At 34.5% G+C, this 16287-nt stretch overlaps 1 protein-coding gene across 1 annotated transcript in view; it reads right to left on the bottom strand.

Moving 5' to 3' along the window:
* Window positions 1-16287, bottom strand: part of LOC142343099 (androglobin-like) — a 307512-nt gene that overhangs the window by 192326 nt on the left and 98899 nt on the right. The window contains 1 exon segment of the mRNA XM_075394786.1: window positions 5021-5084. Coding sequence (XP_075250901.1) covers window positions 5021-5084 — 64 coding nt within the window.

Here is a 16287-nt window from a genome sequence, read left to right as displayed (position 1 = left end):
CGTAGCGGTATTTTTGCTTCGTCGGAGTTTGTTGTTCTAGTTTAAAACGTTTGCATCTCGCAAAATTAAATCATATCCTCATTTTAATCGTCTGCAATCAAAATTATTGTACAAGAACTGAAAAATATGAGACAGTATAATTATATGCAGTTGATTAAATTTTTCAAATTTTTTAGTGTCATTATCTTCTTTTGTGCTTCTTGGACATATATAGTAGCAAGGAGGCTGGGTAATTTGGGTGCGCATATAATGTTCTGACCCCGCTCAACCACAATTTTGAACTACTTGTCTGCCAAATGAGGAAGACATAGAAAGCTTTCAAAAAATCATATGCTGTCCAAAAATATTTGGCGTATATATTTAAAAAATTGCTTTACAATCAAATCAGTAAACAAATTAAACAAGTCAACAAACCAATCAAAACAAAATAAATTATTAGAAGGCCGATGATATCTGCCATTAAGGAGACTAAGAGACAAGCCAAACAATAAAATCAAATATCAAATATAAACGTCAACTATGACCATAACTGAATGTCTATCTAGTTTTAAAAAACAATAACAAAGTCAAAATCAGACACACTTATGCCATTTTGAGGAAGAGGAAGAAAGCTTTCAAAAATCCATATACTTTTCAAAAAACTTGTATCTATTTGAAAAATCGGTTTCAAATCAAATCACTAAACAAATTTAAAAATTCTTATTAGAAGGTCGATGATATCTGCCATTAGAGACTAAGAGACAAGCCAAACAAAATCAAATAAAAAATTTAACCAATAATTACGACCAATCACAATGTCTATCTAGTCAAAATAGCATAAAAAACCATAACTAAACAAACTGACTTCCATTTCACCCGAAAAAATAAGGAACCTGTGTTTTTGGAGCATGAATCACAAGAGACAAAAGGGCAATTTAAAAAAATATATGACCTTTGAAAACAATTAATTTCAGTCATAAAAACCATTTAGCTATAAACTAAATTCTTGAAATGGTTTCATCTATACCTCCAGAGCACCAAAAAGAGCCATTGAGAATTGCCATTATCCAGAGTGTCTTACGACAACAAAACCAACAAATAAAGGCAAAGATCAAAAAGTCAATAAAATTTTGCGAGTAAACTGTGACGAAGCCTTTAAAAACATAATCCATTCACTAAAAACATTGACAAATAAAGTAATTGCTCCGTCTTTCATGGTCATCATTGCGATATTTGAATGTGGCATCAATGTGATAATCAGAAAAAGACATCAGAGAGAACCTCAAAAATGAGAAATTGTCCAAAAATAGAAAAAACGTTTAAAAAGGTCGTAGTATCGAAGTAACACTCCTTTTTTTATAAGACAAAACAGCTATGAAGGTTATTATCAAATTTATGCAAAGCACAAGGTGACCACTCTCTTTGCTGTGACTACGTTACAATGCGACAGAAATAAGATAAAAAGTGGAAAACCTCAAAAAAGACTTCATTTTTTAAACACAATTTTTAAACCCAAAAGACGAAACAACCACAGCCGTTTAACTCAACAAATACTAGATAGATTATCTTGTGAACGCAAAGGAAGCCAATTGGACAAGCCATAAATGAAACGATGTTGAAAAAACTACAATAACGAATACAGGCTGAAAAAATTAACAAACAAATTTGCGCAAACAGTGTTGAAGAAAAAACCATAAGCTTTTCAATGAAATCACATTTTACGCTCACTGAACGTCAATTGAAGGTAATTTTGATTTCTCAAAGAGTGAGTTTTGAGAGTTCTGAAATCATTCTGGTCTGTATTTAATATAACAAAGGCAAAAATACTTTCAAAAAAAGGTAATCACCCGATTACAGTCGAATAATTTTTGGAAAATATAATTATAGAACAAAAATAGTCTTGCTAAGGCAGCGCGTCCAAAAGGGAAACAAAAACTGAACTGCAACCGAAATAGCCACTGTGACAAAAAAATCAATATATAAACACATAATGAATTTCGAATTATCGAGTTATATTAGCGAAAAACCATTAGGCATCAACTGAAAGCATTAATTTGCCGCATTAATAAATCATTACATAGCAAGTTAAAACTACGATTAAAGTGATTTATGTTGAAGTCTGCACAAGGACAAGACACGCTGGCAACACACAAGGTCATGAAAAATTTATGAAATACACTTTGTCGGAGTCATAAAAACCATGAGCTTTACTCAATAAACACATTTTTTTCATTGGGCCTAATTTGAACGTAGATAGGACCTCTCGTTAATTGCATCTCTAATTCAAAGCAGACTTGTCTGCATTTGGGATGAAAAAAGGTGAAAACAATTTAAAAAGAAAAGAGCCAACATAGAACCCGAACCCCTTCTCCTTGCAAATATTAATGATAAGAACAAAATTGCCCTCGCTATCGCTGAATGTCTATACAAAGAACGTAATTGTTCCAAATAGTTGCATAATAGATTTTTTGACAAAAGGACATTTTTTTATCAAAAAATGTTGCATTCTTGATAAACATCGACTTAAATTAGCGAAATGCCGTCAAATTGTTAGTTCTAGAAAGAGCACTTTCTGAGACACCAAAGGCAAAATAGCACTCCGCTTAGTAAACAAAGATTAGAGTGTGTCAGCAGTTTTTAAGTCTGCACTACCCGTCAATTTGGACAAAGGAGACTAAAGAAGAGTTTGTGACGCTGTTTAGCTAACAAATTGTTCAAAATAGCTGGTTCAAACAATTCAGACTCTCCTTTACCTTTAAACGTAAATTCAATAAGACTCGTCAACAAATTTAACATACTTTTAAGGAATATCGATAGAAGTTTCAGCGAAAATTAATACAAATGTGAACAAAACAACGGAAACCAGGCAAACGTTCATAAAACTTGAAACCTCGGTAACTCCTCGGTAGAACATCTTTTTAATTGAATGTTCTACACTCGACAAGCTTCCTAATGATACCACTCACAACTCAGTACAATGAAAAAAATCTATCGGCAAAAATAGACTGAAGAAAAAACACCATTTGATTATATAGTTCCTCGTCCACAAAAGAGGGTTGGAACAACTTTTTTTTCATTTTTATCCAATCAATTTGCACATTGACTCTTCTGAAAAAATTACAACCGTTAATTTGACTATTTCAAAAATATCGTTTTATGCTACCACCTGCAGAGAAGAATTGCACAAAAATGATGTTTAGCTGAAAATTATCTTGTCATGTAAGCGATAAACTGATAAAAAATCGAAAATGTCAAAAAACATGAAGAAAATTTGCAAATTTATTGAAATATGCTTAAGCCTGTTTATTAATTCCTTTAAAAGAGTTATTGTATCGCTAAAAATAAATTAATAACCCATTTGCAAAATCAGTAGAGGCGTGGTAGGAGGCCCTGTGCACCCAAATAATTGAAAAAAAAATTGAAACAAAACGGCAAAATTTACAATTTTTATACCAAATACCACAACATAGATCTCAAAACTTCTGCAAACAAATAAGATCTAATGGCAGGCACTATTAGATAGAGCAGTTTTTTAACAAAAAGCAAGAGACCTAAAGCGGTTGATAACAAGGTTTGTGTGTTTATTCAGATGGAGAAGACGGGTGGCATTTGTGAAAAAAATTTATTTAAAGACAATAAACTAAATTCTGCACGTAGTAAACTTTCCAATGGTTCCACTCTTAATTTTCTAGAATGCGTGGAAAGTTTTGATTTTGGCTGCAGAAAAAAGTCCTTCAATATATTCCCTTATATTTCTTTGCAAATTTTGTAACAATAATGTTTAATACGTACTTGTGAGCAATTTAATAATACTAATTTAACATTCAATTTTGCATTTCCTTTGTCTGAATTCCAATCTGTCAACTTTTTTCTTTGCTTCCAATTTTTATGCCTTTATTTAATTCCCCTTCTGCTCTCATTGATTGAGTAAAAAAGGAGCTGCTTTTAAACAGTAGTCCGCTCTTATAGGGTGAAAAAATACGCTCTTATAGGGTGAAAACAAGCAATTTTATTTGCTCATTGATAATTTTCATTGACTTGAGTAAGCATCAATGACTGGGCCAAGAATCAATTTTGTCACAATATCTATCTCCACCGGTTTAGTAACTACTAATTATGCCGCTTGGAGACGGATGTCAGTAACTCCTCCGTTCAGATCGCCCAGCTCATCATATTTTAAAATGGTTTTTCAATACAGAAAGCACAGTGTTCAGACAACGATCTCAAACTGCTGCCTATAATGCATAAGTATGATGCTCTTAGGATTGCAAAGTATAATTCCACTTAGACACAGTCCTTATTGGGTGGGGCATATGACTTATCCCATTCTGATGACAATCGTTTGGCCAGAATACGAACATGAGAAAATTCCTGTAACACCAAGTCATCAACTCCGAATACCTGTGCAGTGTGTTTATCTCACTTTTCTTTGGAACAGATCTATTCTATGCATAGTTTCTGTTGCAATACGATTTTTGCCTCAGAGATGGCACAACTGCAACACAAAGCGTTCACGCGCCAGGTAAAACATCCATAGTTTGGTCACAAAGAGGAACACAGTTAGTACACGAGATCAGCGTGTTATTATGATTTGCTGAGGTTATCCTCATTCTCGTTTTATAATGAGGCAAACAGCGACACATTGATTTCAAATAATAAGCAACTTATTAGTTATTGAGTGCTCTACAATTTAAAGAGTACATTTTTTCAACATGGAAACATTTAGTTCACCTCTGAAGCTAGATGCCAAATTGACCTTCATGACAAGTCCTTAAAACATCACCTCATAAAATAGTACGTAACTGAAACAATATTTGACCTATCAAAGCAATCTGTTCCGTACCTTCATCTATTAATCAGACTTCAATCCCAGTCAGGTTAAATTCCACTTATTACTATTCGGAGATCAGGAACTTCTAGTTGTAAAAACGGATAAAAATAAACAGAATCGTTCATTTTCAAATGATATAGTCGTGATAAAGGTACAATGATGAGAAAGCGACATCTATAATATTTCTCCTTCAAGTGCGAGTACACTTACCAACAGCCTTCTTGGATTGAGTATTGTTGGAAGATGCAGCACTCACGTGAGTCCTTGGAGGTTTCTAAAACAAACAAAGAGAAATTTAAGTACATGTTAGAACAAAATCTTAGTCGACCGAGGAATTTCGTGCCCTTACCCGAGGGCGCTTTTGCCTGCGCGCTGGACACGAGGCCCGAGGGGGGGGGGTACGATTTTGTTCTCACGTATTTAGAGAACCAAAGGGTACAAAAGTGCCCTTTCAATGCCAAATCGTGCTAGCTCAGTCGTTCGTTGATGAAAACTCACTGTTTTCCATTATTCGGATTTTGAACATTTCGGAGCCATTCTTTTTTTGCTCCAGATTTTTTCCAGTACAAGAGCTTTGCAAATAAAAGAACTTGCAAAGTACAAGAACCTTGCAAAACTGTTCGTGGACTGATCAGTGACCCTGTGGCAAGTGGCGGGCACGCTTTAATGTCACTCTGCTCGATATTGACATTCAGCACATTCTGGATCAAGTCAATTGGCATCCTAGAGGTAGGTTCCATTAGGACTAATTTGGTAGCTTACAAAATATCAAGCAATCTTTGGATTGATATATCTCAAGTTGGTTAACTTTAATTTTCATTTCTGCTGCCTCAGATTAGAGTTGGGCAATTCGTTCACTTTTGCCGGCACTTTCATCAATGAGGATTTTCAATGTTTTTATTTGGTTCGTTGTGACCATCACTCTTGTGCAATCTTTTAATCAAATATCCCATTCCTCGCTGGCTCATCGCTAAAATATATATAACATAACCTAATTGTTCCGATAAACATAATGAGTAATTTTAGCGATGAGCCAGCGAGGAATGGGTTATTTGATAAAAAAGATTACACAAGAGTGAGGGTCTCGACGAACCAAAAAAACCATTGAAAACCCTCAATGAAGAAAATGCCGCCAAAAAACGAATGAATTGCCCCACTCGAATCAGGCGGCACAGATGAAAACAAAAGTTAATCAACTTGAAAGATATCAATACAAAGACTGTTTATTTTTTATTAATCTACCAAATTAGTACAAATGGAACCTTCTTCTGTGGAAAGACTCGTAATCTACTGGAGGAGCCTAAATTTACGACAACTGATATAGAGGAATTGCTAGATTTCGCTACTGGTATCATACGTGGTTTACCGAATACAAGAGACTGTTTAAACATTGCAACCAAAAGAGATCTGAATCTAAACGCTGCCAAATTGTGCATTCAAATACCAGATCCATCAAAAGCACAATAAAGAGGTAATGGTAGCTTATAAAGAGTCATGGCTCACAAAAAAAATAACACTCACTTATTCAAAATAAGTGGCTATTTTACTTGTTTGTCAAACTCAGGGACAAGTAGGGGTGGAGATATGACTCAAACAGGTTTGAAGAGTTTAAATGTAGTTTAGATGCAAGTCTTTTCGAACATCAGAAAAAAATTAAAAACTGCTTTGTTAGCAGTGTATAATGCTCCTTAAGTAAACAAGCTCAATCTAATCTTGGAGCTGGATTAAACGTTGGAACATCTCAGCCGGAGTTATGACAGGAGACATGGTTGTGCAGACCTTAACAAGAACTATCTAGATAATATTCGAATGACTTCGTTTATCTATCCACTATCCCATTAAGCGGACTTCAAAAATTTTTTAGCCAAAATAACAAGACTTGTGTGATCCACTTTGCCGAGAAAAATGAATGTTTAAAAAGCGCTTGTACTGGTTCAAAGCTAATGCGATCATTTTCCGATAGAGCCGCAATTTGGAAAAGATAACTGTCACGCCCCTATTTCGTCCCTCATAGTTACGTGATGATATTCCTTAAAATATCCATAAATAATTGCTATAATATTCATTTAGTTTCAAGGCCATATATAGCTAGTATTTCCATCTAGGCCTGTAACCCCTAATTTGTTTATGTTTATTAAAAACAACCGCAGATTGACAGTTTATTGATAAATATATTAAGTGCCTAAAAGCCTCAATCTTTACTTTTTTGAGTTTCTTGAAGATAAATTCGCATAATTAGTAAATAACTTTATGAAAGATTATGTACTTGGTGAAATAATTATTCTGATAAAGTAGGTGCTAATACGGAAGATGTATATGTACTTAACAAACATCAAGAGACGTACAAAAGCTAATAATTGCCCAACTTATAGATCAGTAAATATTTGCGAAGGACCAATACAACTCAAGGTACAGCCCTGCGGAACTTACGATCCCCAGAACACCGGAGAACCAGCCTGACAATCAGTTGATTAACATTTTTGAAGACTTGATATAACCTGAGATATTCTTGCTAATAATTATTGATTAATTCTTTGCTGTAATAATTAAAGATTGAACTAGAAAAATCTCTATAAATTACTAAGTTAAATCAGGCTACCTTAGAACTAAACCGCAAACGATTAAAACTCTGGAATACAAGGCAAACTAGTGGATATATCGCACATCCGAACCGCTCAATAAAAGGCTATCACTAGCTAAATTTATTCAAAATATATCTGCTAAAAATCGCACTTTGAAACATCTAAATAAGTCCTTGTAAATTGGTGATTATTCAAGTTAATTACCTCCAATATTAACCTCAGAAAACACCACGAGGAACACGCTAAAAATCAGTGCGTAACATGGTGACAGGAGTTATTAACTGTTTCCCAGTTTAACGGACCAAAATTCCGAATAATTCTTTGATTAATTTGACATTTTCTTCTTTCTTTTGACAAATTCGTTATTTTCTTTCACTTCATAACCTCAAGAATCTTCAGCCATCATCCAGCACTTCCTTTCCAAACAAGACGATAAGGCAGAAAGCAGTAACTAAGGAAACAATGGGTGGAAACTGTGTTTGTGTCTTTGTGGACAAAATATCAGCGCTTTCTCCTCTTCAGTTTATAAGTCCATTGTAATTTATGTGCTAGATAAAGATGATAAACGTGTTGCAATTTATTGGACAGCAAAAAGTCTAAATCAAAAAGTTCGCCAATTTGGCCTTATTCGTAACAAACTTCAATCAGATAGAGATATTAACCTTGACAACATCATTACTGATTACCAGATAACATCAAAATAAGCTAAATTACTGAAACCATCAATTAAATATTAACTAAAAGAGGGCAAAACCTAAATTTAAACAAAATAATAAAACAATTATATTTAATTTCCCCACCCAGCTCCTGAAGTTAATGAATCAAACAGTGACTTCGGTCATTATGCTGTTTCCTATCTGAGTGCAGCTTCCACAAGGCCTTTGCGGTCGTGGTCCCCACGAATTTTCCTAGACTAAGGGGCACTCTTTAATGGTGAGAATTCGGCGGCCCATACGGCTTCAACGATATAAGTCTGACGATTCGACCGGAGCTTTAAGTATAGGTTCATAAGTAGCCCATCTTTATTATTTCCTGATTGAATGGTTTCAGTAGTTTCTTTTTCTGATCTCTTGTGCTACTCATTTAACCCTTTCATCTCTATTATCCAGTTAATCTCTCCCATTAAGTTAAGTTAAGTGTGCTATTTAATACTTTAGAACAAAAATAAGATTGATTGAACGATAAGTATATAATCTAAACGGGCAAAAAGCAAAATGGCAAACGCGCAAATCAACATCACACCCTTCTCTGGATCAGAAACGGACAATTTCAACGAATTTGAACAGTTAATAACAGGTGCAATCGGAGTTGCAGCAATCGCAGCCGCGCAACAAGCGAACTTTCTGCAATTACATTTAAAAGGAGATGCTTTAAGATACTTCTTAACCCTACCAGAGGCTACCAGACTAATTTTTGCGGATAGTATAACAGCTCTTAGAAACATATTCACACAAGACAACTTGAGAGAGATCAGAATAATAAAGTTGGAGAACCAAAAGTTTAATCCAAAAACAGACACAGTGAAAAATTTCTTAGTAAAGTTAAGAACAGAAGCGAAGAAAGCATATCCAGCACCTGAAATAGTAGTAGAGCCAGCAGGAGCAGGTGATCCTGAAGCCCGTAGATTCGAAAGAGAGACAGCAGCAAGAGATTCTGCCATTCAGATGTCAGAAAATCGAAAAAACGAGCAAATAAAGCGCCTCTTCATTAAGTCTATGCCGAAATGGCTTGAGCCTAAGCTGTTAGAAAGGCCAGATACTGATTCAATTGAACAATTATGCACCTTAGCTAGCCAACAAATTGCAATTAGGGAAATGTGTAACAGAGAAGAGTACTTTGACGACGGATTTAACGAAATAACCGAATCAAATACAGATAAAATGTTAAAAGCAATAACTACTATCTCAAATAATCAAAAAGAACTAGAACAAAAACTTGAACACAGCATAGCACCTAACAATGAGCCATCAGAACAAGGCCCAGTAAACATCTTCACACCACATTACCCGCAACAAGTCTACAAACAAAGTTCTAGACAAAAATTCCGCCCGCAAAATCAAAATTATCGACCAAATTACCGTCAATTTCAGCAAAACTATCGGCCCCAGCACCAATATGCCCCCCGTGCTAATAATTACCGAGAGTTTAGACCACAATTTAAGGCCCCTAGACCATTTTATTATAATGAACAGCCACAAACTCGGAATTATTGGACTCAACCTTCAGATAGCCCCCCATTTGTTCACCCAGCTTATGTTAAAAGACCAGTTTATCGGTTCCCAACAAAAAATACCCCTGCACAACTTCTTCGACAGGGAATAGTTTATGATAGCCCAGCGCCAGCACAAAACCGATATAGTAGTCAACAAGCAAATCAGTTTAATCGTGCAAGTATTCCTCAAAATAGAACTATGAGAGGTATGAATTACCCATTTAATCAACAAAAAAAACTAATAAAGCCACCCAACTTTAAAAAACAAAATGAAAATAATAAAAACTCAGTTAATTATTATAACGAAAGCACGTCTAGTCCTAGTTTAGATAAAGTAAAAGAACCAGTTTATAAAGAAAGTAACAAAAAGCGTAGAAAACGCAAAAGAAATAGTAATAAAAATAAAGTGAATAAATCTGTGCAACTCCCAACACAAGTACTTCAAACCACACCACAGCCAGTAACACATGTTTAGCAATTATTCAGTATTGTCCCACTTTTAGGCTGAACATTATCCTACGTTAAATTTAAATTTAATAAAAAGGATAATTGTTAATTTCCTCTGATACACATAAGTATAGAAAGCAAATGGTAAAAGAGGCAAGGTAAAGTTAAGAATATAACATTATGTAAATTTATAAAATCATTAAATTACTTAATTAAAAATTTGACCTTACATTATTAAAAAAACGGCCTAAAATGCGAGCATAAAATGTTCTCACAATTTTATATGTACATCGTGAAGATTAAAAATTAAAATTAAAATCTAATGCTCTCAATGTCATCTTTTATATCTGTTACTTTTGGGTCCTTCAAAAATTCTTTCCAAAAATATTCTTTAAGTTCTCTTTTTAAGGAAGCGTTCGATGTTGTTTTCAGTCTAATATTAGAAGGCAGACTATTATAAATTGGAATGGCTTGTGCAATAAAAGAATCAGTTAAAAACTTATTGTTCTTTCTTTTATCGAACGTTACTTTTTTTGACATGTCATGTTGTTTTATTCTCATGGTAGACAGAGGTTCAATTTTATATGCTGGAAGATCGTTGCTGAGTAAGCGAATAAAATGGAAGAAATTAATGGAGAATTAGAAAGACGCGCACTAATTGATACAGGAGCATTTGCATATGTGATAAGCCGCGAGTTTTACAAGGAACTTATTTACACAAATATTAATTCAATAACAGAAATAGAAAAGCCTGATCTAGATAAAGTTAAAATGGCAAACGGAAATATAGTTAAAATTGACAAAGCAATTAAAGTTACATTTAAATTGGGCACACAAACATTCACTGAAGACTTCCTTGTTTTAATTGTCACAACTCCTGTAAAATTAGGCAACCCATTCTTTGTTAAACATAAAGTTAGCATCTGTCCAGGACAAAGCTACATTAAATTCCCTGATCAAACTCTGCAAATAAATGAAATAAAGCCAGAAAAGCAACCCAGAAGGGTAGTAAAGCGTAAAAAATTCGGAGTTTAAACACAGAAAAAGCAAGTATTACAACCAAATCAACAAACAGTACTGGAATGCAAGCTTCAGGACAAACTAGAAGCATTCACTGATCTTTGTGGGGTAATAATTCCGAATGAAATCTTTGAAAAAGATAGCGAAGTAATATTAACGTCTTCTTTAAGTAAAGTTGCTGACAATAATATTCTTTACATCTACGTCCTGAACATTACTGAACACCCAGTCACTATACATAAAGGTGATGAAATAGCCAAATTCTCTTTCTTAACGTCTGATCAAGCTGAAAAATTGTTAGAAGTAGACCCTCAGTTAATAAATGTCGCAAAAATGAGTGAAAATTATTTAACAGAAATAAATCAACTAATTCAAGTCACAGATACTCCAAAAAGAAAAGTCCAACCAGCCAAGCCAGCTCCAGAATATCAAAAATTGTGGTTCCCAACGCCTGAAACGTGCCCTGATCCGACGAATTTGTCGCCATTGCAGAAATATTTGAGCAACTGCTAAAAGTGCAAGAAATGGAGAAATTAGATCCAAAGGGTAATCATAAAGATAAAATCACCTTTTTGAGCAAGTTTCCGCGGGAAAAATCGGCCCTCAATGATGAGCAAAAAGCTGTAGTAGGTGAACTACTAGTTGAATTCAGTGATATCTTTGCAAAACATAGATGTGACGTCGGATATAATACAGATTTAAAAATAAAGTTAACTCCAGAAAGAAGCATACCAATTTATGAAAAAGGCCCTCCAACGCCTATCCATCTGAGAAATGAGCTACAAGTAGAACTAGCATTAATGCATTACTACGGACTAATAACAACTTTGTCTCAATCAAGATATAGTAGTACCCTTTTTGCACAGCGAAAGAACTCAGGAAGACTTAGACTGTTAATTGACTTGAGAAAAGTAAACCATTTGCTGAAGAACGATTATGTGAATACGAATTTCCCAATCTCGAATATGAGCAACGCAATAAATTATTTCGCCGGGAAAAAGTTGTTTACGAAACTTGACTGTTCTCAAGCATACCACTGTGTGCAAATGGCAGACAATGTATCAGTGCAACTGCTAGCATTTAACTTTGCATCGAGAACTTATGCTTATAAATGTCCGAACAATAACTGGAAATAACTGCTTGTGTGAACAATAACTGGAACAAACTCAACCACAGCCGCCACAACGGACAAAAACAACACAAGGCAAACGAGGATATTGTGAGTAAATGAATTTAATAGCACCAAAAAAATTATTTTGGTGCTTTATTTATGTCAATTTATAACGAACAAATTCTCCCCGCTATTAATAATTGTCTCGCTTTTTTGTTGAAATTTTGTTGAACATATTGAAGGAAATAACATTAATTTCAACCACAACAGCAATAAAACACAAGCTCAGATAATCAGCGCTTTCTCCTCTTCAGTTTATAAGTCCATTGTAATTTATGTGCTAGATAAAGATGATAAACGTGTTGCAATTTATTGGACAGCAAAAAGTCTAAATCAAAAAGTTCGCCAATTTGGCCTTATTCGTAACAAACTTCAATCAGATAGAGATATTAACCTTGACAACATCATTACTGATTACCAGATAACATCAAAATAAGCTAAATTACTGAAACCATCACTTAAATATTAACTAAAAGAGGGCAAAACCTAAATTTAAACAAAATAATAAAACAATTATATTTAATTTCCCCACCCAGCTCCTGAAGTTAAAGAATCAAACAGTGACTTCGGTCATTATGCTGTTTCCTATCTGAGTGCAGCTTCCACAAGGCCTTTGCGGTCGTGGTCCCCACGAATTTTCCTAGAATAAGGGGCACTCTTTAATGGTGAGAATTCGGCGGCCCATACGGCTTCAACGATATAAGTCTGACGATTCGACCGGAGCTTTAAGTATAGGTTCATAAGTAGCCCATCTTTATTATTTCCTGATTGAATGGTTTCAGTAGTTTCTTTTTCTGATCTCTTGTGCTACTCATTTAACCCTTTCATCTCTATTATCCAGTTAATCTCTCCCATTAAGTTAAGTTAAGTGTGCTATTTAATACTTTAGAACAAAAATAAGATTGATTGAACGATAAGTATATAATCTAAACGTGCAAAAAGCAAAATGGCACACGCGCAAATCAACATCACACCCTTCTCTGGATCAGAAACGGACGATTTCAACGAATTTGAACAGTTAATAACAGGTGCAATCGGAGTTGCAGCAATCGCAGCCGCGCAACAAGCGAACTTTCTGCAATTACATTTAAAAGGAGATGCTTTAAGACACTTCTTAACCCTACCAGAGGCTACCAGACTAATTTTTGCGGATAGTATAACAGCTCTTAGAAACATATTCACACAAGACAACTTGAGAGAGATCAGAATAATAAAGTTGGAGAACCAAAAGTTTAATCCAAAAACAGACACAGTGAAAAATTTCTTAGTAAAGTTAAGAACAGAAGCGAAGAAAGCATATCCAGCACCTGAAATAGTAGTAGAGCCAGCAGGAGCAGGTGATCCTGAAGCCCGTAGATTCGAAAGAGAGACAGCAGCAAGAGATTCTGCCATTCAGATGTCAGAAAATCGAAAAAACGAGCAAATAAAGCGCCTCTTCATTAAGTCTATGCCGAAATGGCTTGAGCCTAAGCTGTTAGAAAGGCCAGATACTGATTCAATTGAACAATTATGCACCTTAGCTAGCCAACAAATTGCAATTAGGGAAATGTGTAACAGAGAAGAGTACTTTGACGACGGATTTAACGAAATAACCGAATCAAATACAGATAAAATGTTAAAAGCAATAACTACTATCTCAAATAATCAAAAAGAACTAGAACAAAAACTTGAACACAGCATAGCACCTAACAATGAGCCATCAGAACAAGGCCCAGTAAACATCTTCACACCACATTACCCGCAACAAGTCTACAAACAAAGTTCTAGACAAAAATTCCGCCCGCAAAATCAAAATTATCGACCAAATTACCGTCAATTTCAGCAAAACTATCGGCCCCAGCACCAATATGCCCCCCGTGCTAATAATTACCGAGAGTTTAGACCACAATTTAAGGCCCCTAGACCATTTTATTATAATGAACAGCCACAAACTCGGAATTATTGGACTCAACCTTCAGATAGCCCCCCATTTGTTCACCCAGCTTATGTTAAAAGACCAGTTTATCGGTTCCCAACAAAAAATACCCCTGCACAACTTCTTCGACAGGGAATAGTTTATGATAGCCCAGCGCCAGCACAACACCGATATAGTAGTCAACAAGCAAATCAGTTTAATCGTGCAAGTATTCCTCAAAATAGAACTATGAGAGGTATGAATTACCCATTTAATCAACAAAAAAAACTAATAAAGCCACCCAACTTTAAAAAACAAAAAGAAAATAATAAAAACTCAGTTAATTATTATAACGAAAGCACGTCTAGTCCTAGTTTAGATAAAGTAACAGAACCAGTTTATAAAGAAAGTAACAAAAAGCGTAGAAAACGCAAAAGAAATAGTAATAAAAATAAAGTGAATAAATCTGTGCAACTCCCAACACAAGTACTTCAACCCACACCAAAGCCAGTAACACATGTTTAGCAATTATTCAGTATTGTCCCACTTTTAGGCTGAACATTATCCTACGTTAAATTTAAATTTAATAAAAAGGATAATTGTTAATTTCCTCTGATACACATAAGTATAAAAAGCAAATGGTAAAAGAGGCAAGGTAAAGTTAAGAATATAACATTATGTAAATTTATAAAATCATTAAATTACTTAATTAAAAATTTGACCTTACATTATTAAAAAAAACGGCCTAAAATGCGAGCATAAAATGTTCTCACAATTTTATATGTACATCGTGAAGATTAAAAATTAAAATTAAAATCTAATGCTCTCAATGTCATCTTTTATATCTGTTACTTTTGGGTCCTTCAAAAATTCTTTCCAAAAATATTCTTTAAGTTCTCTTTTTAAGGAAGCGTTCGATGTTGTTTTCAGTCGAATATTAGAAGGCAGACTATTATAAATTGGAATGGCTTGTGCAATAAAAGAATCAGTTAAAAACTTATTGTTCTTTCTTTTATCGAACGTTACTTTTTTTGACATGTCATGTTGTTTTATTCTCATGGTAGACAGAGGTTCAATTTTATAAGCTGGAAGATCGTTGCTGAGTAAGCGAATAAAATGGAAGAAATTAATGGAGAATTAGAAAGACGAGCACTAATTGATACAGGAGCATTTGCATATGTGATAAGCCGCGAGTTTTACAAGGAACTTATTTACACAAATATTAATTCAATAACAGAAATAGAAAAGCCTGATCTAGATAAAGTTAAAATGGCAAACGGAAATATAGTTAAAATTGACAAAGCAATTAAAGTTACATTTAAATTGGGCACACAAACATTCACTGAAGACTTCCTTGTTTTAATTGTCACAACTCCTGTAAAATTAGGCAACCCATTCTTTGTTAAACATAAAGTTAGCATCTGTCCAGGACAAAGCTACATTAAATTCCCTGATCAAACTCTGCAAATAAATGAAATAAAGCCAGAAAAGCAACCCAGAAGGGTAGTAAAGCGTAAAAAATTCGGAGTTTAAACACAGAAAAAGCAAGTATTACAACCAAATCAACAAACAGTACTGGAATGCAAGCTTCAGGACAAACTAGAAGCATTCACTGATCTTTGTGGGGTAATAATTCCGAATGAAATCTTTGAAAAAGATAGCGAAGTAATATTAACGTCTTCTTTAAGTAAAGTTGCTGACAATAATATTCTTTACATCTACGTCCTGAACATTACTGAACACCCAGTCACTATACATAAAGGTGATGAAATAGCCAAATTCTCTTTCTTAACGTCTGATCAAGCTGACAAAATGTTAGAAGTAGACCCTCAGTTAATAAATGTCGCAAAAATGAGTGAAAATTATTTCACAGAAATAAATCAACTAATTCAAGTCACAGATACTCCAAAAAGAAAAGTCCAACCAGCCAAGCCAGCTCCAGAATATCAAAAATTGTGGTTCCCAACGCCTGAAACGTGCCCTGATCCGACGAATTTGTCGCCATTGCAGAAATATTTGAGCAACTGCTAAAAGTGCAAGAAATGGAGAAATTAGATCCAAAGGGTAATCATAAAGATAAAATCACCTTTTTGAGCAAGTTTCCGCGGGAAAAATCGGCCCTCAATGATGAGCAAAAAGCTGTAGTAGGTG

The sequence above is a fragment of the Convolutriloba macropyga genome, chromosome 7 (assembly GCF_964194025.1).
Source record: "Convolutriloba macropyga chromosome 7, txConMacr16.3, whole genome shotgun sequence".
NCBI lineage: Eukaryota > Metazoa > Xenacoelomorpha > Acoela > Convolutidae > Convolutriloba > Convolutriloba macropyga.
Note: the sequence above shows the minus strand (reverse complement) of the source record. Positions and strands in the feature narration are given on the sequence as shown.